The sequence below is a fragment of the Strigops habroptila genome, chromosome 11 (assembly GCF_004027225.2).
Source record: "Strigops habroptila isolate Jane chromosome 11, bStrHab1.2.pri, whole genome shotgun sequence".
Classification (NCBI taxonomy): Eukaryota; Metazoa; Chordata; class Aves; order Psittaciformes; family Psittacidae; genus Strigops; species Strigops habroptila.
The window spans coordinates 9,233,558-9,260,205 of record NC_046360.1 but is presented as its reverse complement, the minus strand read 5'-3'; the positions used below and the strand labels follow the sequence as shown (position 1 = coordinate 9,260,205).

Here is a 26,648-nt window from a genome sequence, read left to right as displayed (position 1 = left end):
GTATTTGTAGTCATCCAAAATGGGTGACTAACTGCAGGCTGGGCCCTTGGCTGAGTGAGGAAGGTGAGTTTTCTTCCCTCTGAGAGGAGAGAAGGGTCAGGAAGAGCCATGTCTCTGCCCGACCTTTGTGGTGGTGTTCCGCTTTCCTCCCGTGGTTGCCATTGCTCTGCAATTTCCTGTATTGTGGTAATTTTTTGTTTAGTTTTGATACCTGTTAAATCAGTGATTGTATCTTGCTTTACTCAAAGCTTTTGTGGTGTGTGCAAGAGTCGTATTAGCAAGAGCCTCTGCGTCAGGCTGCCACTTACCCAAGGGAAAACCAAGGCTGCAAGGAGAACGTTTGCCCAGGGCTTTCCATATAAGGTGGGGGGCAAGTCCCAGTGTGGTTGTGGGCCAACACAGGACCAAATCACCTTGAAAGGGCAACTGTGAACACTGTGCTCATGGTAATACAGTTCAGAGCAGGGTGAGGGGTCAGGCAGCAGAGGTATGCCCAACATCAGAACTTTATGGAGTGAAAGTCAACAGGTCCTTTGGCTTCTGAGCCCAGAACATGCCAAGCTCCCTCCATGGCTTTCTACGCTGGGTGAAGCAGTTGCTGGACTGAACATAAAGTGGTAGCACCTGCTCCATGGCCTCACTGACAAGTGGAACATGAGGCTGGAGGTAGATAAGTGAGTCTCAGTGGCAAAGTGAGATTTACACTTACATCAGTGGCTCCCCAGCTGGTTTCTGCTCTGCCACTAGGTAAAGAGGAAAAAAAAATCTGTTTTGGGCAGTTTCTGTGCTTTTAAATATCTCCTTGTATTACATCAGTTAGACATGGGGGTATGAAAGATGGGGTGAAAAAGAAAAGTGTGAGACAAAATGAAGAAAAGTGCCATCCTGTTCAGTACAAATGATTCTGCCCTGGACTGAAGAGGGCAGAAGGAGGGAATGACAGACAAGGGTTCAACCAGCAGTTGAAAGGCAAACCTGAAAAAGAGCTGAGAGGGACTAGAAGGGAGTGATTCTGAAGTAAAGGAAAAAAAGATTAAGATCTGACCTAGATACGAAGATCACTCCCATCCTGCCCTCCACTTGCTAGGTCATGAGAGGTAATGAGGAGAGTAAGACATCCCAAGGATTGCTATGAAATTCTTCCTAGGTTCTGAGCTCACGTAAGGAGGGTCAGCAGGAAACACAAGGTAGCTGTATTGCACCATATGTGGGATGGTTGATGTCAAGTGCAGGGGAAATAATCTTGTTCGCTGTGTGTCCCCCTTCCTTAGCTCCTCACAACATCAGGTGAAAGCCAAGAGGTGGAGGATGGTGTGTGTGGAGCAATGGGCGAGCATTATGTTAGCCCGCAAGTGAGACACTTTACTCAATGCTCAGCTTAACAGCAGCATCTCAGCTCCTACTGTGTGCAGAATCTGACCTCCTCAGTTCTTTTTGTATGTGTTTCCCCTGCCCTGTGAAGGGTCAGGATCTTGCTGTTGTCCATCTCAAAATAAGGGTGTGTAGCTCACCTGAACAATGGAATCTAACAACAAGCTGCCAGTAGGTGATGAGCTTAAAAATATCAAGAGATATCATGAGAAACAGCAGAAGAATAGAGCCAGGAGCAGTAAAATGAGGTTGATAAAGGAATAGTCACCTGAAAAGTCTCCTGGGAGGTCTGCTATGCCGAGGCATGGCCTCTTGGGATAAATGTGTGCCTTCCTATGAAACCATTAATAAATTATGTGAACTGTTTGCTTTTAAAAGCTTTGTAGCAGAGACAGCCATTCATATCAAGTCACCTGTTAACTCTTGCTATTTCCAGCCTCTTTTCTTTGCCTGTTGCCAGTACCCTGATTACAAGGCTTTCTTACACTGATGAGTTATCCAGTCTTATCTGTGCCAGCAAGGCTTGCTCTGTATGGAGCTTCTTCACAAGAAATTCAACAAAAATATTTCTTGCTCAAAATTCGAGCTGTTTTACTTGGACATTGTACTATGTTTGTATCCTGGACTTGAAGCACATTTTTGAAGTGCTCAAAGTAACTATTAAATTCTAGTTTAATTTTTAAATTCATGGGGAATTCAACCTGTTTGAATTTGGATCTCTGATTGTAACTGAATCCAGACCTGTGTGCTTAAACTCTCCAGTGAGAACCATGAAGGAAGAACACACACATGGACTCTGATGATAAAACCTTTGGGTACTTACGTGAGATGTATATAAGTGATGCTAGGGTTCTTTTTCGTGGAAAAATGTATTTGACATTTGCTTTTTACCAGTCTTTAGAGACTGACAGTGAACACAAAAACCCCATGTGTAACATGAAAATAAATCTTTTATCTGCTGGCTTTCCTAAACATGGCACACAATGCTTTTTTTCCACTTCAGAATTTGAGAAAACGTTTATTTGATCCATTTAAGTGATGAATGCCCAGAAAATAAAACCTCTTTTCTGGAATGATGACCTTGGGCAAATTAGAGCAGCTAGGTAAGAAATCCAGCAAGTATTTATCAAAGACTTCTAAGACAGTGCAAACTCTAGTGAGTTCAAAAGCAAGAGACTTTTAGTCTTCATACAACTGACAGGGTCATAACGTTTCAAGAATGCCAGGAATCCATGTGGCTGTTCCATTAAACACCCCTGATTAGTGAACGTGCTGATAAACTTCAAGAGTCAGAGGTCAACATTGTGGAGCCGAAGGTACCCCAGGTATCTGAAAATGTCTCCAGAATTCAGCTCCTCTTGCCCAGTTAACCCCTTCCACCATTCCACCCACGGAGACTCAAAAATGTGTCTTGGACACACTATTTTCCAGACAGTTCTGCAGAGATATTGAGTTATTCTGAAAGCTATGGAAAAATTACCTCAGGCACCTCCCATGGAAATGTTCTCAGCAGTGACTGTTCTTTGATTTCAGCTTGAGCTCATACTTAACATACGTATAAATACTGCGTTGGCTCCGGCTCATCCAGCCTCCCTCCCCACCCCTTCAGGTGACACAGCAATGGCAGCAGGCTGCGTGTTAAAATACCTCCAGAGCTTTGCAGTTTCAAAACACTCAGGGCCAGTCAGTGGTGTGACTGTGCCCAGTCACCAGGCAAAGCTCTCTGCTCTGTTGAGGTTCTGTTGCACGAGCTATAGCTTTACTCCTGCCAAGTGCCTGCAGCAGGCAATTGGGAAATCCATGGAAATATGGGCTGTGTGCCTGGCTCGCTTTTGCAGAGCACTGGTTTAACTGCAGCTAAATGAGGGTCCCAGGAAGGATGAATTGTCCCAGCAGCTCCCCAGGGTGCTAGCCTGGCAAGTCCACCCCAATGCAGTATGGACATTGCTTCTGCCCCAGTCTTCCAGGCAGCAGTGCAGAGCTCAGAGTTTAACTGGTCCTGCAATATATAGCTTTTCATTCACGCTCTGATCATGAGCTGCTGGAGGTACTGAGGATTCATGTCTGCTGAGGGCCACAGCGTGACCCCATCAGTTTCCTTGAAAATCAATAGGAAAAATGTTGGAGAACGCAAAGGAAGCAGGAGCAGTCAAAGCAAAGACAAGCGACGTCCTGTAATGGCTGTAATGATTCTGAAACACGCAAGGTCACAGATAATCAGGAACCTAATTCTCCTTTGAAAGAATCTGTCAAGTTACTTCCCTACCTCAAAACCAACTGCTGATTGACGTTATTTATGGGCTAACAAACTCATTGAAGGTAGCCTGAACAGAGGTTGTACAGCCTTTACAATCCAGGTGGATTTAGGTAGCCACAGCTGTAGAAGAAAATCCAGGTAAAGAGATTTTCATTGTTGTAGTAAAATAGCCTCAGTAAGATGTGTTTCACAAAGGCGCCAACGCTTCTGTGAGTGAGAGCCACAATGCAGCAATTCTGTTAATCAAACCCTCAGCAGTTTACGCTGGAGACATCTCCCCATTTGGATGTTTTACTGTGCTGCAGTTGTTCACCAGTGTTGTGAAGTGGGGAGAAAGGACACAGGAATAATGGACCTGCCTTGGGACCAGGCAGAAACATGCAGAGAGCCCAGGGCAGGTGGAGAGGCTGAGCAGGCACTAATATGAGCTTTACAGAAGGAACCAAAATTTGCGGACTCTTTCTCAGCGTATATTGCAGTTAACGCTTCAGGAGGAGGATGCTGAGCTCTGCAGGCTGCATCTGGTAGCATTCTGAAGCCAGTCTGTACCAGTGTAGACTACAATGTGCTGCTTAGAGCTGCAAAGCAGGAGAATCAGTAGCTAACACCAAATGTCAGACGCCTTCCTCTCTACCACATTTCTACCCAATTGGGTTTAGTTTTACTTCTAATTGTAAAAAGCAAGGAAAATGCTGGGGAGAGCATATAGGGGAGAGGTAAAAGGTCTTATAATAAGCAATTGGGTTATTTCTTTTCCCTGGACTCTGCAGGTGCCTGGAGCTGGTGGTGAGGGAGCTATGGCATGGATCCAGACCCAAAGCAACTTCCAAACAGTAGAGATGCAAGGCAAATTTGGACTTCAGCACAAGCGTGGCTGTTAGCTCAAAATGTATAATGCAAAATTGACTCACAGCTCAAAGGCCAGGGCCACAACCAGTGAAATAGCAACCCCACAACTCGCAAAGTTTGGGATTAGGTGAGGTGGCAGAGACAGCCAGCAGGAGAGACAGGCTATATGAGCCTCTCATATAGGTATAATTTTAACAACACTGTAATTGTGAACTGCATTCTGGGAGGTTTCTGGTAATGAGGAATCTTACTTTGTTGATTTTTTTTGTTGGTGTGCGGTCTATTTGTTTGGTTTTTTTCTTTTTTTTTTTCCAAAGCTTGTTCTTAATTTTTTTCACAGCTGCTTCAACCTCAGCAAGGTCCTAGACTTGAGGGGAGATATGTGCTTCTTCCCAAAGAAAGAGCAGTGTACAATTGTTTGGATCATTTTAACTTCGGAGATATGTGATAGAGAAGGAGAAAGGCCATGAGAAAATATGGTTGCAATAAGAAGGATAGAATATGTAAAAATACAATAAAATTTTCAAGGTCCTGAATTCTGCCCCATCCTGGGTGGAGTGAGATGTGAAACTTGGGTCAGGCGGAGACGAGTTTTTGGCTGGCCCCACATGGGTTCAGCTGGCAGAGTGCTATCAGCACTGAGGATTCAACCCAATTTAAAGTAGAAATTCCAAGTTCCAAACCCAATAAAAACTGTAGTTCAATAACCAGCTGAGATTTCTGCAAAGTGACAACCAAGAATTTACCCTACCCCTAATTTACACAACTAAGACATTTAGGAAGCAGAGACGTGAATAATAGGAATACAGTAACATTACAAGGCTGTCTAAACCTCACTGTATGGATATAAATTACAAATTATGTATTTCATCACCTTCAGCTATTATTTTTTTGCAATAGGCTTGTTTATGGCGTGTGATTTTGTTATCTTGGTTTGTCTCATTTGAAAAAGAACTTAAAACCTGCAAATATAATTGATACTCAGTACAGGCACGGCACAGCCAGGGCACATCTCAGTCCACTCTTCTAGACCCGTGCTGGGTTTCTGGCAGGTCAAATTGAGTGTCTCCGTGTTGCAGTGTTATAGCTGGGACTACAGTGTATGTATGGGTGGGGGGCATGGACCAGACATGAGCAGTTCTACATGAGATCAGCCGGGCAATTATTAGCCTGATCTCAGTGCCAGCCCTGCCTGAGCCAGTGTAAGGGAGGGTGGGCAGTATTAGCTGGTCTGTAGGGTAGGACATGAGAAGCTCTGCAGTGCAGCACAGAACAAAGCCAATTTTCTGAGGTGAAGCTCACCCACACTGGGAAACGCTGCACAGGAGTTGGGGAGCTAGCTCAGCTCTTGGGAAATCTGCACATCAATGTCCCTGTGCCAGAGGTTTCCCTGATATGTGACATGAAGGCAGCGTTACTTCCCCTGGGAGACGAAACTCTCCCCAGTAGTGAAGCGTGCTGAGTCTGCTGATGTAAATGATCTCAGGGCATACCTATACCAAAGTGGTCAGATTGCAACTTATGCAGATCTTTCTACTCAGATAGGCTCCCATGTGGGCTGTGCTACCCAGGTCTCAGTAACCTATAATTTGCAGGTAAGCCCAAGAAATCAGCTGAGGTCTGTGCCTCCTCCAGCCATGCTCAAAGCTCTGCAGTACAATTACATACACATGGGGACATGAGCTTCAAACTGTCCCCACCATGCTGCCTTTGGATTTCTTTCTGCCTTCTTTTTCTCTTACTGCAGACTGCATTTGGAGAGGGACTGTGTTATCCTACCTGGATTATAGATTATTGTCAATACCAAAACTGGAAAACTGGGCTGGATCGTACAGAGGTTGGTGCAAAATCAAACCTGAACAAAAGCATGTGTTTGGTTTCACTCATTCCATCTGTGATGGATCTGTGGATCCATTCCCATTCATGCAGATCCTTTCCACAGCTCTTCTTCAGTTCAAGGTGGCCTTAAAGTGAGAAGAAATGCTGCATATGATAAATGGGTGCTTTAACTCCACGGTCGCTTTATTCCCATATTCCCCCCTCTCCCCCATTTTAGCAGGTGAGCCTTCTTTTCTAAACAGTGCTGTACTAATTGGCAAATGTACACTGGATGTGTATGGGAATGAAGCCTGGATGTTTGCTAGCACAGAACTTTGGTTATCTGTGAACTTTAGCATTTTCCTTTGAACAAAAGGCTACTACTTAGGGGGAAAACAGAGTCAAGATCCAATGATACATCATGTGTCGTGTGTGTCCCAGAAACTAACAATATCCTGTTTCACCAGCATTCACCCTCTTCTTTCTTCTATTATTAACAGATTTTCTTTTTTAAATTTCTTATAAGCATAACTTTCACTCCAGCACAAAACACTTTAAGTGCTGTTGTTGCTCTGCATGTGGTAGGCTCTGTCTCCTCCTTCCCAGCCCTGAAGTATCTGGAGCACAGATTTGCAGTCAAGATTTCAGGCACATTTTTGTGGCCTCATAGTTCTTATTTAGCTTAAAAAAAAAAAAAAAAAAAAAAAGGGAAGAAAAACTATTTTAATAATTTGACCTGCGTTTTCATAATTTCTAATGTCTGTGGCATCCTTCCAGATGTGTTTCTGCCTGCCTGACCCTCCTGTCAATACTTATTAATTTCATGGCAATCTTTTCAAGTGTGTTTGGAAACAAACAGGGAAAAGTTACTCTAAGGTCAAGAATGAGCCCAGGGAAGTGAAACAGGAATGATCATGCTTCTTACAATAGCTTGTATTTCTATAGCTTTTTCTATCTTGCTCTTAAAATGGGCTTTACGCATCCAGATCTGTAAAACATCCTTGAAGAGGGAAGTTGCTACTTGAGTCCTGGAGGTGAGTGGAGGCACCAAGGTGCTAGTTACCAAAGTGAATCATTAAGTCAGCGGTAGAACAAGGAGGTCCAAGGATCTAACACTTGCATAAGCTCTTCTGGTGGTGAAGTGAGATGTGGATGTCTCAGTTATGGTGAGGGCTTTAGCTACTTAAATAGCCATTCCCTGGTATAACCTGGGTGTTGAAAAACTTGGGATTCTACATGCAGCTGGACCAGTGAGGCTGAAGTGTGTTCAGCATGTGGAGTGCTTACCCAGAGCTGTAGCTTCCTTGATTTGATACTCTTACCAAGTCAATGTAAACCAAAACCTAGCTAATGTTTTTAATCTAGGAACAAACTTGGTTTTCTCTGAGAAAACCATAGGAGAGCCTACTTGCTTTGGAGTTTTATCATTCTGCCCCATTCATACAGTTGGAGAGCTGGGTTTATGGCCGTCAGCTCTTCAGAAGAAAAGTGAAGGAACACCAGCCAGAGCTGAAAAAAGGGAAGGACAGGGGTGTCAGTGGTCGGGTCGCAGCCTGCTCCAGCACTGCGGGTAACTGGTGTCTCGGCAGACATGGCCCCGGAGTTTCTCCCGGTGGGAGTGAAAGGCTTCCCCAACCGCAGGGCTGGCACCGCGCGTTTTGGAGTCCTCTCAGTACGGTGAGAAGCGCTCCTGAAGCCAGGGCGGCCAAACCTGCTGCAGCAGTGACACATGGGAACGCCGTGTGCGAGGCGGCCGCGGAGGGCTCCGGGCCCGGACCGCTCCGTCCTGCCCCGCGCAGCCCCGCGGCGGCGGCTCCGGGAGCGGGTCCCGCGGTGGCAGCTCCCCCTGGCGGCCCGCGCTGGCAGCGGGCACCCCCGGCAGCGCGGGGGCCCGTTGTGCACAGCCCGGATGCGCGCTAGGGTCCCCCCGGCAGTGCCGGGACTGAGGGTTAGATATGGGGTGAGGCTCTGAGAAAGCCTTTCCAGAACGGTTCAAAGCTGCCGTGACCTGATGTGCCAGCGTGCTCCGTGGTGAGGCCAAGCAGAGCTGGCATACACGGGCTGTCAGGTAAGCAGGGATTCCTTCAGGCTGGGAAAATCTTTGTGTGGCCCAATGAACCAGCCACGTGTGTGTCTGTGCCAACACAGTGGTACACGGGGGCTCGAAGTGTCCAGCAGTTATGGGTTGGAGAGATCCGGCTGCTCTTTCACAGGTAAGTACACATTTGAATGTGCATGTTGCATTGAGTGTTCAAAAAGAAAAGGGTTGGATTTCATAGAGGGCTTTTGCTAGAGGAAATTGAAAAATATGTATCTGACATATCTGAAGACTTGGTTTTAACTTGCATCCTGATTGTTCCAGATGTTCCCCAGATGTCAAAGGGAACTAGGCACTGAAACAGCAGAACACATTTGTTTTACTAAGTTCTAACTCCAATATTGCCTGGGTTTGTTTTGATTTTTCTTTCACTAGTAACTTGGATATCTATTAATTGTCTGCTAATCTAATTGAAGGTGAATTAGTGTCTTTTTATTCCAGACAGCAGGAGGTTGATACACATCCTCATCCTGGCTGCTTCCCAGGCTCTTCCCTTTGGGTTTGTATGGCACTGAGCGGCTCTTGGAAAAGGGCTATAAACATTGGCAATGATTGGTACATGCCATAGGGGTAAGAACAGAGAGCTGAACTCTTCCACCAAGGGCTTATAAAGCTCATCAACTTGGGGCTTCCCTATTTAGCACTTGCCTTGACAAAAAGATTTCAGCACGTGTGGAGGAGTTGGAGGCTGCAGCAGAGGCTGGAGCTGTTGAGGTCCTGACAAAACCTCCTTGCCAGGACCCAGTGCCCCAGAGCGACAGCTGGGGCAGCCCTTGCCCCCTGCCTGGGAAACATGTGGCCGGGGAGGGCAATGCTGCGTCCCTGGCCTTCCCTCTCCTTTCCCTTCTTCCCCTTTCTGCCTAAGTGAGAAATGAACATTCCACTAAAATGTAATGTGCAAAAAATGCCTTTTTTTCCCTCCCCCCCCCCAAGAATCATTATAAAATAAATGTTATTTCCATTACCTCATCTAGGTGCAAAGAAATTGGGTGCTCCTTATGCTCCCAGGGCAAATTTCTTTGCACTGAAGGGGATGCTGTTAGTGGCAGAGACTATTTTGTGGAGTTTTTAGCCTATGGAAACTAGAAACATAATCATAGACTGCGCACAGGTGCTTTGGCTTCAGCCGCTTGAATAAAGCAGATATGATTCATGTGCATGGACCCTCTTAGAGAAGTTTGGTTTCTATTTTGTGAGCATCTTTGAGGATAAACTCCAAGTGGGGGGAGGAATCCATGCCCAGCCAGCGCGATGGGAGGCGGTGGGCGTGAAACAGGACTGGTGCTGCCGGTGGCGGAGCGCTGTGCATGGGCTTTGGGAAGGGAGCGGTGGCGGTGCGCCTTCCTGGTGCTCCTGCGTTCGGTTCCACATCTCCCACCCGTTCCTGCTGCGAGCTTTGCCTCTGTGGAAGTCCCTGCAACAAACCGGACAGCACGAAACAGGACGCGCCGCCGCCGCTCCTCCTGACCGCCAGGGGGCGCTCGCGCGGGGCAGCTGCGGGGGAGGGGGGGTGTGATCTGTGTATGCCGCGCCTTCCGGCTCCGTGACCCGGCAGTGCAAGCGGGCCATGGCCGCCTGCTGAGGTGCGGAGCGGGCTGGGGCCGGAGCGGAGCCGCTCCCGGCTTCCCCGCAGCGAGCCAGGCGGCTTCTTCGCTTGCCGGGCGCACCGGGGCGGGACAGCGCGGGCGGGGCACCTCAGGCTGAAGCGCTTCCGCCGCTCTGCCCGGAGGGCTTCTCGCGGGGACGGGCCCGGGCAGCGGGAGCTGCGGAGCCCCGAGGGGAGGGCGAAATCTGTCACTGCCTCCGAGTTAGCTTCGGAGTGTTTGCGGTGAAGTGAAGTGTGTTTGCGGTAAACCTGTTTCGTGCTCTGTCTTCAGGCTGGGGACTGGCTCTCGCTAGTGAGCTGCGCGCCGCGGTCTGCACTAACCTCTCCCCGCACCGTTAAGCGCCGCGGCACCTTGTGTCTCTCAGCTGAAAATGAAGACTGTTCTCATGGTGGCGGAGAAGCCTTCTCTGGCGCAGTCCATCGCCAAGATCCTCTCGAGAGGTAGGAAGGAAAGCCTGCGGGGTCAGTCCTGGTGCCAGTGGCAGAGCGGAGCACAGAGCCCCGCTGAGGAGGTACCTGTCAGTTGCCTACAGGCAGACTGCATGGTCGAAGGTTACCAGACTTTGCTGTAGGTGAAGTGAGGTTGAGAATCCCCCTGGTCAGGTACTCGGTTGTCCTGGCAGCTGCCACCTGGGAGTGACAGGTTGCAGTTTGTGAAAGAACTCAGTTTCCCCTTGCATTCTATTCACATGCTGATGCCTATTCAAGTCAAGAGTAAAGGAGGCTGGGTTTGATATTTTATATAACTGTGGCACGTGTTAGTGCATAGGGTTTCTAGAAAGTGCCAATCAAGTGGCAAGTTGCTGTTCAGAGATATAGTGAATATTTTATAAATCATGAGGTAAATAGAATGAGTTGATTGTAACTGTACTGGTGTAGAAAACTCAGTGTATTTCCATAAGGATTTCCTGGTGGTAAGGGAAGGGTGGAGGAGATAATGGATAGTTTAAATTGAAGATGAAATACGCTTTCTAAAGTGATAATTAACTGAAATAAAAATTTGATCATTGAGTAGAATTTTGCAATCAGGAAGATCCTAGCTGTAAGGCCTAAGAAAAGGGGGATGTAATTTCACACGAACTAACTTATTTCTATAGCTTTTTTTTTTTTAATCTTGTTGATATTTGTGATGTTATTTTCACAGGAAACATGTCCTCTCGCAAGGGACTGAATGGTGCATGCTCTGTGCATGAGTACACTGGATCATTTATAGGACAGAGTGCCCATTTCAAGATGACATCTGTATGTGGTCATGTCATGACTCTGGATTTCATAGGTATTTGTTTGTAAGATGTTTTAACTGATACGGCTGGTAGAGCTGCCAGGGATTTGTAATAGGAAAATACTGACTGAGGAAATAATTCAGGAGGAATTTCCAGGAAAGAAGTAGAGAGAAAAGGAGGATGAAAAGATCGTTTGTGGTCAGCAGTTCTTTATTTTTGTTTCTAGTTCTCTGGGTGACTTCTTGGTCATGCCACGTATCTTTTCTGTGCCTGAACTATGTCCCTGGAAAGTAAGGGGAGATGAGGCTCAATTTGCTTTCCTGAAAAAATGCTCTAGTACTTCAGATGCAAGGTGGTTAAAGAATGCAGAATGCAAAAAGATATTCTCTGAAGCATTGTAATGTATTACTGTAAAATAGAGATCTGGTAAGAATTACACACAAAGAATCGTGTCACTTACTTGCTTTGAAGCATTAGACTAGTCGTGTGACTATTTCCTCTAATGAGAATTACCTCACAAGTTTTATGAGGACTGAATTTGAGTTATTTGCACATTGCTTTGAAGAGGTATGGTTCTGTCTAATTACTAAGCAATATTACTAAGGGTTAATTCAGAGAAATGGAAATGAACGAATGCATTGATACAGGTGCTTTAGGGCTGAGACATGACTGGCTATAAAAGTAGTGAACAGTAAAACAGACTGCAGTGTGCATGTTATATGTGCACTGTGGAGACAAGGAAAAATAGCTCCTTTCTTTTGGCCTGATCAATTGGTTGTACAAAAGAAGGTGTTTTAATAGCTCATGGTAAAAATTCTGGAAGGTGTGTGGTATTCCTCCCCCCTCCACACTTTTGTATGTCACATTTTAAAATTACAGCTTCAATTCAATAAAAAGCTAAGGGGTCTGTGGACAGGCAGTGAAGCAAGAGGTGTTAGGGTAGAAAAACTTCCAATACAAATTTTGAAAGACAAGTGTTTTGCAAAGTAATGTTGGTTGTTGGGTGGTCTTTTGTTGGAGGTATTTTCTGTTGGGTTTGGGGTTTTTTTTTTGTGTGTGTGTGTTTTGTTGTTTTTTTGATATATATTTTAAGCTCTACTTCAAACACTTTCACTTTTCAGGAAAATATAACAGCTGGGACAAAGTGGATCCAGCAGAACTTTTTAGCAAAGCTCCCACAGAAAAGAAAGAAGCTAATCCGAAACTGACCATGGTGAAGTTTTTACAGGTATTCTTTCTTAGCAGTAGTATTTGATATTAATCTTGTCTTGGCATTCTTTATTTTATCTGGAGCATATTCTATAGAGTCATAGAATCAGTTAGGTTGGAAAAGACCTTTAAGATCATCAAGTCCAACTTTTACACCACCACTGCCAAGGCCATCACTAAACCATGTCACTAAGCACCTCATCTACACAGTTTGTGAACACTTCCAGGGACAGTGACTCTACCACTGCCCTGGGCAGCCTTTTCTGATGCCTGAGCACCCTTCCGGTGAAGAAATTTTTCCTAATATCCAGTATAAAGTTCCCCTGGTGCAGCTTGAGGCCATTACCTCTTGTCCAAAAAGGATACATCTTGTACGTCTTGTCCATTACCTCTTGTCTATCTTCAAGGATGCATTGTTCCCTTTCTTCCTCTAGATACAGAGCAATGACGCCTATTTTTACCCTGCCAAGAAAAGAAGGGAAATTCTTTTGTGGTTCTGGAAAGCAATAATAATTATTAATAAATTTGAAATAGCCTTGTAGCATTTTTGTTATGAATTGGCCTTACTTTCTAAAAACATTCTTACAAGTTAGCTAGCTTTATTTAAGAACCAGTAGTATAACTCTCTTCCAGCCCTGGGTCAGTTTTTTTTATACTAGAGTGAAAAATTGAGTCTGTCTTCACAACAGATAGTTTTCTGTTGGAGGGTAATGCCCAAGGATTCTGTCCTTTAAAACATTTGTTAAAACATCTTTCTCCTGCTAAGGCAGACAGGCCATCTGAATGTAGTGTTTCTCAGGCTGCTGGCTGTTTAATGTTGGATTTAGCAGGTTATTCACCTGCTTCCCAAAAGTGGGCAGTGTTTGGCAATATGCGGTACAATATGCTAGACTTCTAACGTCAAAAAGAAATGAGTATGCTCCTACATAATGCCTTGCAGGAAGCAGCTTTTCATCATGGTCAGATCTGTTTGATTAATACTACTGGTTGTTACACTGTCTGAAATCTTTGCCTTGTTGAACTCACTTGTGCCATTGCCTTCTGAGGTTTTTCAACTGCTGATACCTTGCTTCTCAAAGTGCTGGATGCGTGTTTTGCTGCTTAACAGCAAGTGCAAGGCATAGCTTGTAAATGCCTTCTTTAAAATAAGCTGTGTTGGTTATTGTTCACTTGTCATATGTGCCCCTCTGAGAGGAAAGTAGCAGGTTGGTTGCTTTTACAAAATAATACTCTTCTGAAAAGCAAGTATATATGGTGCAAAACTAATTTCTGTCAGAGAAATTTAGACTTCCTGGTATCTTTATGAACTAGGAAAGTGTTTGTCTTGTTCGCTTGCTTGCTTGTTTATAATGATGTGGAAATTAAGGCGCAGAAAGGGGAAGGGACTGTGCCCAAGGCTGCACGCACCAACTGTGGCAGATTCAGGAGTTCCACTGCTGTAGAGCTACACCAGTTTCTTTTAGGTCTCACAGAAAAGCATCTCATGGGCAGTCTTCTGGTCCCATGAAGCACAACTTGCTTCTTTCTTCAACTACTGTTTAAGTATCTGCAGACTTCTTGTCACTTCTGCTATGTTCTTCCAATCCTTTTTGCACCAAGTAAATTATCTCTAGTACTTAGAAACAAAAAGTATACAGTTAGTGAGGAGACAGGTCTTTCTTTGAGTTGCTGAAGAACTGTGCTATTTTTTCTCACAGGTGGAGGGAAGAGGCTGTGATTGTATTGTCTTGTGGTTGGATTGTGATAAGGAAGGAGAAAACATCTGTTTTGAAGTAAGATTTCTATTTTAAAGATTTATAATACCATAATATTTGTCTGTGACATACAGTACTATCAGTATTGTTTTATGAATATACAGTAAAATTCAAAGTAAGTGGATAAAGTTTTAAAGGCTTGGAAGGCCTTTAAACTCATGTGCTTTGAATTCTTAAGATGTCAGTTAAAGAGTATAAATCAGTTTCATAGATGTTGCTCATCTGAGGTGAGTAATAAGGTTTTTTAAATGTTAGAACATTCTGGTGCTTTGAGAATTGTCTGTATTTCACAGCTGGAGTAGTTATTTTGCTGTCCTTATAAAACTTCATCTCTGTTATCTTTTGCTCGTTAAGCAATTAGACACCTTTGAGCATAGAGGCCACTTCTAAGCATAGGCTTACTGCAGGACTTTGGACTCTCTACATAAAAGGTTTAGAACTAAAACTTTGGTGTGCAAAGATATTTTATTAACATCCTATTCCCAGAAGTCTATTTTAAAAGAGTGTTAAAGAAGCACATCTGATCAAGTAATTTTTAGGTTTTAAGTTCTTTAAATACAATTGTATCATAACTGGGCACTGGCAATACATAGGATAAACCCAGATAGGAACTGATACATATTCACCAGAAGGTGCTGCAGCTGCACTGGTGCATGTCTTTGCACTCACCTAAGAGTAGTGCTTCACTTCCAGCAGTTGCTATTGAATAAATATATCCTTCAGCTAATTCTTATTACACTTCTGAGTGTATAGACAAATACTGCTCTTGCTTATCAGTTAGTGTGTTGGCATGACATCTTACTGAATTAAGAAAGTAGTTACATATAAGCAAATATTTTGTGGAGTTTTTTTCTTCAGAGAGAAAAACTGACTTAAGCTCTTGTCTTTCAAATACTCTAAAAAGCTTCTGTTCTTCATTAGGTTCTCGATGCTGTTCTTCCTGTTATGAACAAACCTCGTAGCAGCGAAAGGACAATATATAGAGCTAAATTCAGTTCCATTACTGACACAGACATCTGCAATGCCATGAATCACTTGGGAGAACCCAATCGCAATGAAGCTCTTTCAGTGGATGCCCGCCAGGAGCTGGATCTTAGAATTGGTTGTGCATTTACAAGGTGACAAGCATGGATTACAGACAGTTTCATGACAGGTTCAGGAATACTGCTCTATCCACTGTTCTGGTTTAACCCCAGCCAACAGCTAAACACCATTCAGTCACTCTCCCCTATTTTCCCCCTGGTGGGATGGGGGAGAGAATCAGAAGGGTAAAAGTGAGAAAATTCATGGATGGGGATAAAGACAGTTTAATAGGTAAAGTGAAAGCTGCGTGTGCAAGCAAAGCAAATCAAGGAATTGATTCCCCACTTCCCATCTGCAGGCAGGTGTTCAGCCATCCCCAGAAAAGCAGGGCTCCATCATGGTTACTTGGGAAGACAAAACACTGTAACTTCAAATGTCACCTTCCCTTCTTCCTTCTTCCTTTATATTGCTGAGCATGATGTCCCATGGTCTGGAATATACCTTGGGTCAGCTGGGGTCAGCTGTCCTGGCTATGTCCCCTCCCAGCTCCTTGTGCACCCCCAGCCTGCTCACTGGTGAGGTGGGGTGAGGAGCAGAAAAGGCCTTGACTGCGTGTAAGCACTGCTCAGCAATGACCGAACCATCCCTGAATTATCAACACTGTTTTCAGCACAAATCCAAAACAGCCACATACCAGCTACTATGAAGAAAATTAACTCCATCACTGCCAAAAACAGCACACCACAAAATATATCTTGGAACCAGAGTAGCTAATTCTCAGCACCAAACTGAAAAATTTTATGCACAGACAAATAAAAAAAAAGGTCAGGGGAATGAGGCTATTAATGTTCTTGGGTTTTTTTTCCCTGTCTTAGGTTTCAGACCAAATATTTTCAGGGGAAATACGGGAATTTAGACAGCTCCCTCATCTCCTTTGGGCCATGTCAGACCCCAACACTTGGATTCTGTGTTGAAAGGCATGACAAAATCCAGTCATTTAAGCCTGAGACATACTGGGTCTTGCAAGCTAAAGTAAGTTTTACAGTGCTTGTTTTTGTATGAGGAATGTGTATTTTTACCGAAGAAATGCATTTGTATTTTCATTTTGTTCATTCATAAATTTGTAGCTGCTGACAAGAATTCACAATGCCTACAGTTTACTCATGTGTTCCCATTCAGTTCACATGTGTGTCACCAGTCTCTTGAGAACAGATTCCAGGATGTCAGTTTTGCATTAAAGTCGTTATTGTCTGCTCCTTATAAGAATTCTTCAGTGCTAACCATCTAAGCTTAGGCTCAGCCAACAAGACTACTTAAAATGGTTTTCTTTTGTTCCCTGGGGTCCTTGGACTGACTGTGTTGTTAATTTGAATGCAGGAATTAATTAGGCTGCCAACAAACATTGGCATTGCTGAGTATTGGAATTTTAAAGCAAATAAAATGCTCATTGTGTTAATTGGCAGTTGATTCCTCTGAGTACTTTGGCAGCTTATAGCAGCTTTATAGTCTTGCTGCTGTCCAAGCTCTGAGAGCAAACCAACATGAGTTTACTGCTTGTGATCACAAGGATTTTTTAAACAAATAAGGGATGGATGGTAAAAAGTTGCCATTTTTAGATTTTAAAATTAAAAAAAGATGAAATCTGGTGTCTGCTGTCATCTTTTTTCTGATGCATCTTGTGCGTCATCCTAGGAAATATTTGGTGCCTGCTTGCAGGAAGTTTTGTGCTCTCTCATGTGGGCTGCTTCATATTTATTTTTGTACATGGGGCTTAAAACATGATCTAGTTACAGTTTAGTACAAATGACTGATTTTGCTAAATCAAAATTGTAAACTTTGAATTTCTGTCCATTTCAGCACTAACCCCAAGAATAGTATCTTGGTTAACTGCAGGAATAACTCCAGTCATTCCCCTGACCCCAGAACTCAAAGTACTTCATCTTTTTCAAAAGCCCCTGTGAAAAAGAAGGAGTACAAGTGCATGTTTGAAGCACTTGTGTCCTAGTACAGGTATTATTAGAATTTGCTTGCTGGGTTATTGTTGGAAATGTGCATTTTCACACTTCTAGTAAGAGAGTTGGTGGGAATTAATTTTTTCTTTTTTTGTTTGTCCAATAGGTGAACCCTGAAAAAGAAAGTTCTCTCACTTTAGATTGGGATAGAGTGAGGGTGTTTGATCGTGAGATTGCCCAAATGTTCCTGAATATAACAAAGATGTCAAAAGAAGCAAAGGTAAGTGTCAGTCAAACCACATTTCTTATAAAGGAAATACCATTTGATATTTCATTGGCTGCATGTTGGGGTGTTTTTTTGTTCTTTTGTTAAAGAAGAGTGTAAAATATCTGTATTTTGGTTTTTACTCCATTCAACTTTGTGTAAATGAGAATAAAAGGCAAGAGATTTTTTTACCGTAGTTCATATTATGCTTGTGTGATCATCTCAGCAGAAGCCCCTTCTTAATACTGACTTTGAAAATTGCCATCACTCATGATAGGAAGTCTTCATTACTAAACCTGCTAAGAAATATTGTTCAGATTTCTCCAAGCAGACCTCTTATTTCCCGTGAGACATTGTATAAATCAGAATTTAATTACTTCTTGGGCAATATTCCCATAGTTAAATTTTTAATCATGTGTATGGTACAGTCTTTATAGCCAATTAACTTCTCATTCTGCTCTGTTCAATACTTGTTTGACAGTATGTTTGGATTTAAGTGCTTAGAGCCATCGAGGTTCAAAGAGTGCATGAAGCTTTTAAAAATCTGGATCCTTATAGTTAGGACCATTACTTGGAATAAGCACTAAATCCTTGTAGCACTGAAAGTATGTGCTGCTGAGGTAAATGGGAAGTAAAGATAGCAATAAGCTACCTTGCTGCATTCCCAGTTATAGGCCTGACGTAGTCCATAGCACAAGGGGACCTTAGGACTGTAACTTCAGAATTTGGTAAAATTGTCTCCAGTCAGATTTTTTAAAGTAAAAAATATTGGTGGTTACTGTTCAAGAAAAACAAACCAACAGCTATGATAAGAACATAATGGTAGGTATGCCACATGTTTATAGGCATGATTGAGATTATACATTTACCAGTTACCAAACTTCAAAACTTTTACTGGGAAAATGCTATTTTCTAGGTAGAATCTGTGAGTAAAAAAGAGAAGGTGAAGCAGAGACCACTGGCTCTGAACACGGTAGAAATGCTACGAGTGGCCAGTGCTGCTTTAGGTATGTGTAAAAGTTCAGATTTTCACAGTGTTTTTAAAGCAAAATGTTTTGGCTTTTCATACTACATAATCAAGGATGTATCCAATGTAGTTTATACCTTCCCCTCCCTATAACACATCATTTTGGGGGAAGGATCAAGTTTAGAAAGCTTGTCAAAAAGTGAAATGTTTGGTAAGACCAAGGTGACAAAAGCCTCATGGAAAGGACAAACCATGGTTTATTTAAATGCTTTAATAAGGTATACTTTCAGATGCAGCAAACAAATAATTGCAGTGGTGTGTAGATGATTTTTGTTTCCTCCTATTCCATCTTAGGAATGGGTCCACAACATGCCATGCAAATAGCAGAGCGTCTTTATACTCAGGGTTATATTAGCTACCCTCGAACAGAAACTACCCATTATCCAGAAAACTTTGACTTGAAAGGATGTTTGAGACAACAAGCCAATAATCCTTACTGGGCAGAAACTGTGAGTACATGAAGCAAAACCTGTACTAAGAGATCATTCTCTAGTCTGTGTTTTAGAATATATTTTACTTCATATACTATGACCCATAGGTCTTCAGAAACAATAAATATCTGTAGTGGCTTTTATTTATGGATATTGTATTGTTATGGATTTAATCTGAGAAGTTTCTTAACCTGCTAAGAGAGTGCTGTTATCCACTTCAGCCAGCCTGTTTTCTCTCTCTTCCTTCGCCCAGGTAAAAGCATTATCAGATGGCATTAATCGTCCAAGGAAAGGCCATGATGCAGGAGACCATCCTCCCATCACCCCAATGAGAGCTGCAACAGAAGCAGAATTAGGTATAGACAAATTCAGTAGTGTTGGGACACTGTGAGGAAGCTAGTTCCTAGAAGTATAGGAGCCAGTTTGAAAATCCCTGAGTTTCAATAGAAAATGTAATTATTTGAATGGCAGGAAGCGAAGAGAGCAGACTTTACCCTCACTTAAACTTCTCATGATAGTGACGTTCAGAGCTGGTTCGCTCTTCTGTAATTAATCCTAGGGAACTGCTAAGAAAAAGGAATAGCCAACTGAATGACTTAATACTTACTTCTCTAGGAGAAATTTGCCGAAATAGTAACTTCGAAGTATTGAAATTTTATTGTATTTTTGTGCTTGTAAGTCAAACTTCAGCTGCATTTTAATTCAATCTCTATGGCTTGTTGGGTTTATGTTAAAATGTAACACTTTGACTTTCTGTGATCCCTCAAAAAAGGATTTTAAGGTTATAAGAAGCGTAGTGAAGGTATTGTTTATTAGGAATAGCGAAGATTGTCATAGGAACTGGATAACTTCTGGTTTTCATGAATTGGTGAAATAACGTCTGATAGAAAAATAAGTGCTTTAAAAATCTGAGTAATTCTACAGAGCACTGAATGGCCACGTAAAACTCTTTTCTTTATATACACAGCAAGATGAAATATGCAATGCATAGGACTAAACTAGAAGCTGTTCATAGCAGTGTAACCTTTCGACTGTTCCATTTCTTATCTGTAGATTGTGAATAAAGAAACTTTGCTTTGAAAATTAACCTGTGTTAGTGTTATTAAGTAGTATTTTAGAGTGATCTCTTGCAGGAAATTTTAAAGGGAAAACTGGACAGACTTCTGAAAGTGATTTTGTACCAGTTTTTCCTGTGATAACTGTGGAAATGTGGTACCTTTTAGTGAAGATTTTAGGTAGAGCTGTAGGACTTGAGTTTTGTGGGTAAGATGTTTTTTTTTCCTCAGGTGGAGATGGATGGCGACTATACGAGTATATAACCAGGCATTTCATTGCCACTGTCAGCGCTGATTGCAAGTACCTACAAACCACCATTTCTTTCAGTATTGGCCCTGAACGTTTTACCTGTATTGGAAAAGTGGTAACTTCACCAGGTAAGACTAACCAGGGAGTAAATCGTTAGCTACAGATATATATATGTTTGTGGTTGGTTGGTTTGTTTTCTCCCATTAACACATTGAATGATACAAAGGTGAAGCATTTTTTGAGCTATCAAGGCCAGAGACCAAATCTGTATCTTCATTTTCATGCTTCAGTTACAATGGGTAAAGTCTTACTTTTCATGTAGTAGTCTCAAAAACTTAATGCCATGTTTGCCTGTGTGAAGACCAGTCTTTTTAAAGACAGCAAATGCCTTTTGGGGGATAAATTACACAAAGGCATATTTTACTTCTTTTTTCTTGGGCCTCTGTAAAAAGAATTTATTACCACCACTGAGATTTTTTCATGGTAAGCTGGCCCAATAGGCCTTATTACATTAATATAACTTGCTATTTCTATTTCTTTTATAAGAAACTCTTCCCATCCCCCTGGCACTGTGCTTTCATTTAAGGGAAGTGTTTACTTTTTTTTCCATACATCAGCCTGACTCAAGTCACGCACAAAATAGATCTGATGCAGTGTGATGAGAGATACTGTCTTGTGATACTCTATTTCCTCAGTATGCCCAGTTTCAGATATTTTCTGCATGGTGTGGCAGGCAGCTTCTTCACTTTGATCTGTATAATGCAGCCCATGTTGGACTTTTGAAAGCCATGAAGATAAGCTGTCATTATTTTTGTTTGTTTGTTTCTTTGCATCCAGGATTCACAGAAATTATGCCATGGCACAGCATCCCATTAGAAGAGAGCCTTCCCCACTGTGAGAAAGGAGATTTTTTTCCAGTTGGTGAAATAAAATTGTTGGAAAAGCAAACCAGTCCTCCTGATTACCTGACAGAAGCAGAACTTATCACTCTGATGGAAAAGCATGGCATTGGTAGGAACTTGCTTAACTTACATTTAATTGTCCTGTAATACATCCACCGAGAGTGCAGAGAGTCTGAATCGCTCCTCTGAACTCTCTCTGTTGGTAATGACTTTTCAGTATTTGTTTGAATACGTACAGTAATAATGTCTTTTTCCTTTCAAACCACAATGTCCGTAGCTCCTCTTAGCAGATGGTAGATTGTCTCTTCCCCCACATTCCTTTCTTTTTCTTATCTTTATGTCTGGTTTCTGGCCAAAGTAGCATCCTTTCATAACACATCTTGTCATTTCTCTGTCAGAAAGAGCTGATGTTGTGTGGAATAATGTATCTCTCCATTCTTAGGAATGATTCTTTCTTTACAGCTTGCTTCAGCTTTGCTGGCTCTAGTAGTCCTTATATATTTATTGTACAATTTACCACAGTACTACATTTCTTTTTCAATCTGACTCGTTTCCTTTGATGCATTTTCCTAAATGTTTCTGGTCAAAACACACATAGTCTTTTACTCCACTGTGTTTTTCCAGAATAAACAATTGTGAGAATATGAGATTCCCAATAGTAATTCCTTTGAAGAGACAAAAGGCTTAAGGTTAAAATATATGTTTCAGACTTCTCAGAACTGCAAAGGAACCTGAGTCACTAGAGAGAGAAGTTATCCACTGGAAGTGGGTTATTGTAAAAAGGTACCTGAATCTTAAACAGTCTCAGGAGCCCTACAGTTTGACATAAACCCAGAGAAGTCAGAAGTGAGTAATTCAATGAAAACTCTTTGTTCAGGATGGATATATTGTTCTCTTTTGTGCACCAGGAACTGATGCAAGTATTCCAGTCCACATTAACAACATTTGCCAGCGAAACTATGTCACAGTGGAGAGTGGTCGGAGACTAAAGCCTACAAACCTTGGCATTGTTCTGGTTCATGGTTATTACAAAATAGGTCAGTTAAATGTTCTTCCCTTTCCGTCCTCTTACCTTCTGTTCCCTTCAGTATGTCAGGGGCTGTTGTCCCTGTGTAACTAGCATTTCTGTCTCAAATGATGCATCTAAGAAAGTATTACTAATTCCAAAGACTAAAATAATTAAAACTTGTTTGTTTATTTTGATGTCAGTTTGTGTATGGACAGTTTCCTCCTCCCATATTTTGATCTTTCATTTGATCTGGTTTTCTGTTAGATGCAGAATTGGTTCTTCCTACAATCCGCAGTGCTGTAGAGAAGCAGCTCAACTTAATAGCTCTGGGTAAAGCGAATTATCACCAGGTCCTGGAGCACACCCTTGACATTTTCAAAAGGAAATTCCACTATTTTGTGGATTCTATTGCAGGTAAAACTTTTTATGTGTGAAGTTCCCTACAATTACTTAATTATTGCAAAGATGCTAGTACAAAATACTTATATATTAGGTTGCTTTCAGAGGTTTAGGCTTACTGAAAAGTTGTGCCAGAACTGGAAGTTTCCAGTTAAATTAGGTGGCTCTCCAAAAGGAAATGGACTGAATTATGGCTCCAAAACTATACTTCAATTTTATTTTGTGACTGTATAGTTTGAGTTATTGAAAACTTCAGACTGGCTGAAATAATTAACCTTGCGTGTTCGTGCATGCTTAGTGCAAAACACTATTTAAAAGTCTTTGTAAACAAGGAAGAGCATTGTGAATAAAATATTTTAATTCTCACTTCTTCACAGGTCTTGTAGATGATTTTGTGCAAGGTTTCCTCATAAGAACTAGAATTCTAACATAAATGTGATTCTCTCTTTCACAGGTATGGATGAGCTGATGGAAGTGTCTTTTTCACCGTTAGCTGCCACTGGTAAACCTCTTTCCCGCTGTGGTAAATGCCATCGCTTCATGAAGTATATTCAGGTAACTTCATCTCATCCTTGGAGTTTAAATTTCACTTGCTGGGGGCATTGAATAGTAACCCCTTTTCCATTATTGAATTTGGATTCAAATGGAGTTGTCAAGAGGGCATTTCTAAAACGAAAAACTCAATGGAGTTTTTCCATGGGAAACAAACCAATGAGCAGTCCCACTTGGATTTACTGGAAGTTTTGAACTTTATTGACATTGCAGTTGTTCAGGAGATTTATGTTCTATTTCCAGGCCAAGCCAAGTCGTCTGCACTGCTCTCACTGTGATGACACCTACAGTCTCCCACAGAATGGTACCATTAAACTCTACAAAGAGTTGCGTTGCCCACTAGATGACTTTGAGCTGGTGCTGTGGTCGTCTGGATCCAGAGGAAAGAGCTACCCACTCTGTCCATACTGTTACAACCATCCTCCCTTCAGGGACATGAAAAAAGGTAGGAATTCTGTAAACATGCAGGGAACAACCTCACTTGAAATAAATTAGGTGCAGTCTGTACAGTAGTTTTTAATCAGTGTTGCTTAGTATAAAGTGCTATTCAGCTTACAGATACCTAAAACTCATGTCAAACTCTCTGACCAAAATTTATTAGTTAACTCACGTCTGAATACTTTTTTTTTTTCCTCTTTATAAAAGAAGTAAGAAATTAATTTATGTGCATGCACAGGTGACCTTTGTAACACTCTGTTTGCTGTGAAAGACACTGGGATTCTGACACTTTGCAAATTGGAATATACTTGCTATGGGTAGGACTATAGATTAGGACTAGGTCTTGAGAGTGTTTTGATACTGAGATAGATGGTGTGTCAAAAGCTGTTGAAGGATAGAAGAAGGAGTGAAAGTTGCAGTTTTGGTAACTTAGACCAAAACTTACTTAACATAGTGCTTTGCAGCTCTCAGTACCAGGAGCTTTTTGGCATTTTTTTATTACCATCTTTCTTAATTAAAAATGTCTTGTACTAACAGTGTACAGTGCACGTATAAAATAGCAGCTAGGAGCCATACATTTAATTGAAAACATAATTAGTTTTCATCACTAATGTGTCCAAACTGCCTGTACAGTGGCAGTCTGGCAATTCTGGAAGCCATTACAGAAAAAATTTTGAGCAAGGGATTATTCTGAATCTGTGAAAAGGCAAATTGGCATCTGGGGAGTGGTTCCATTCTTTAGTGATTTAGAAAACCTATAGTATACTAAGCTGTCTCTGATTTTTGTGTCTCACTTCTTCCAAACTGGATGGTGCGGGTAGTGATATAAAGGCTTCCTTGTGGTATGGTTTTACTCTTCTTCCACCAGGAATGGGCTGTAATGAATGCACCCACCCCACGTGCCAGCATTCTCTTAGCATGCTTGGAATCGGGCAGTGCGTTGAGTGTGAGAATGGAGTTCTGGTGTTGGACTCAACGTCAGGTCCCAAGTGGAAGATGGCCTGCAACAAATGCAATGTGATTGTGCACTTCTTTGAGAATGCCCACAAGGTCCGAGTGTCGCCGGAGACCTGCGACTTGTGCGACGCAGCCCTTGTGGACGTTGATTTTAACAAAGCCAAATCTCCTTTACCTGGGGATGAGACCCAGCATTCAGGCTGTGTGTTTTGTGATCCTGTGTTCCAAGACCTGGTGGAGCTGAAGCATGCAGCCATGAGGCACCCCATGCACCGTGGAGGACAAGGAAAAAGGCAAGGCCGAGGAAGAGGTAAAGGCCGGAGGCCTGGAGGAAGACTCAATCCAAAGAAACCCAAGGACAAAATGGCAGCTCTGGCTGCTTACTTTGTATAATGGCCACACAAAAGAAAAATAAACTTCTTATAAAAATTTGTTTCCCTTTAAATTCATTTTAAAGTATTTTTGATCTTCACTGCTTTCCTGTTCTTAGGAAAGTTAAACACCTTATGTTGTTGTATGCCTTGACTTAATCACAAAACAAATTCTTCTGGATGATCACTTTGTAACTGAGTAAGCCTTTAAGCTTTTAACTGGAATTCATTGGTCCAAGTAGAGCTCACAAACAGTAGGGAAACTAGACTGTTACCTGTGGTCGATAGAAAGAAAATGAAATTTCCCTCTTCCGTAATTTCTGAGGCTTTTGTCAACAGTACAAGTTCTAGGAATATAAGATCTGATTAAGATCACTGCTACACTGCTGTAGTCTTTAGGTGTGGAATGAGTCCTGTTTCATCTGACTTTGAATGTTCAAAAATCATAAATGATTAGTAGCTGTCAGATTTTTAAATTACATCTGCAGTAGCAAGAGCACTACTTCAAACCTGTCACTCTGCTGCATGAGAGTAATGCCAAGAGACATACAAAATGGAAGTTGTAAATGTGAGTATCTGCCTTGAGCAGCGATTCCCAAATTATGATCTATGCAGCCAAATTAGTATCTTTTGGACAATGGGCCCCTGTTAAGTAAGGCCTCCCTCAGCAGCTGGAGGACAGGTAGAGTACCCATGCACTTCTTTTCCTCTGTGTTCACACAGCTGATCATACCTGATCAAATAGTTTGTACACTCTCTATCCCAAACTCATTTCAGTGTTGGTTTACTTTGTTGTCAAAAGGAGAGTGTCCTCTTGTTTTTGTATGGAGCTGTATCTAACCACTGTGGCACTGGGTCCCACATTACAAAATCTAATTGTACAGGTCTCTAATACTGTCTCCTTTCCTTCCATGTGCACATAGCTGATCTTGTCTGGTCATCTGGTCAAGTATAGTTTGTATCATCTCTAGCCCCAAAACAGTTCAGTGCTAGTTGTGGTTGGATCAGGGGATGCCACAGCAGTTTTACATGATGCAAAGGCTACTGCGTGTGAACACATTCTATGCAAAGAGCAACTTTGACACGTGGTTCACTGGCAACAGAGAGGAAAGACAAGTCCCTACAAAAGGTAATGTACAACTCTGCTGTTTTAATTGGCACGGTGTGTGCATTTGCTGAACACAGATGAAACACCACAGCCCCAAGCTTGTTCCTCTGATCAAATGTTTATACAGTTACAGCTCAAACATGAGCTATGTTGTAATAGTATTGCTTAAAAGACCCAGCCATAGGCAGAAGTAAGTTTGTTTGGGTTTGTTTCCTAAATATTGTGTTCTTTCTGGTAAAAACAAACGGTCTTTGTGTCTCCCTTAGCCTGTGTAGCTTCTTCTCATGTTCTAAAGGCCCATCTTGCTTTAGTGTCCTCAGAGCCATAAATCATCCCACTATTTAAAAACAACTTTTGTTTTTTTGGAACTGCCAGTGGGGGATTGATCATGGCAGGGACGTTGCAGGATACAGGCTGCTGTAGTTTAGCATGGGAATATGAAAGAAAGAGGTGGGATATGAACCTTCTTAGTGGCTTAGAAACACAGCTTGGTGTGAGGCGAGAAGAAAGGGATTTAGTTGATATGCTGTAAATACCCAAAAGATCTAGGAGCGAGGTCAGTGCAAGTATTCTGGATGCCTGTGTCCTACTAACCTCACTGCAGGTTTTGGTATTGTATTCTTTTTTGAGTCTAGGATTCAGGATTTTCATTCACTCTTTCCTTGGAAGATTCCAGCTTGGGACAAAGATAGTTCCCTCTAGTTTACTGACATGTTTCTTCTTC

The 26,648-nt window shown here is 42.2% G+C and overlaps 1 protein-coding gene across 1 annotated transcript; it reads left to right on the top strand.

Moving 5' to 3' along the window:
- The first annotated feature begins 9,942 nt into the window (after nucleotides 1-9,942).
- TOP3B (DNA topoisomerase III beta) lies at nucleotides 9,943-24,871 on the top strand. Its single transcript, XM_030500914.1, has 18 exons — nucleotides 9,943-9,976; nucleotides 10,271-10,440; nucleotides 11,144-11,275; nucleotides 12,344-12,450; nucleotides 14,129-14,203; nucleotides 15,107-15,303; nucleotides 16,084-16,240; nucleotides 17,327-17,440; nucleotides 18,342-18,432; nucleotides 18,747-18,901; nucleotides 19,137-19,239; nucleotides 20,170-20,316; nucleotides 21,026-21,199; nucleotides 21,999-22,127; nucleotides 22,364-22,513; nucleotides 22,953-23,053; nucleotides 23,294-23,495; nucleotides 24,357-24,871. Exons 2-18 carry the CDS (start codon nucleotides 10,371-10,373, stop codon nucleotides 24,836-24,838), a joined length of 2,586 nt encoding a protein of 861 aa, XP_030356774.1. The 5' UTR covers nucleotides 9,943-9,976; nucleotides 10,271-10,370; the 3' UTR covers nucleotides 24,839-24,871.
- The last annotated feature ends 1,777 nt before the right edge of the window (nucleotides 24,872-26,648 follow it).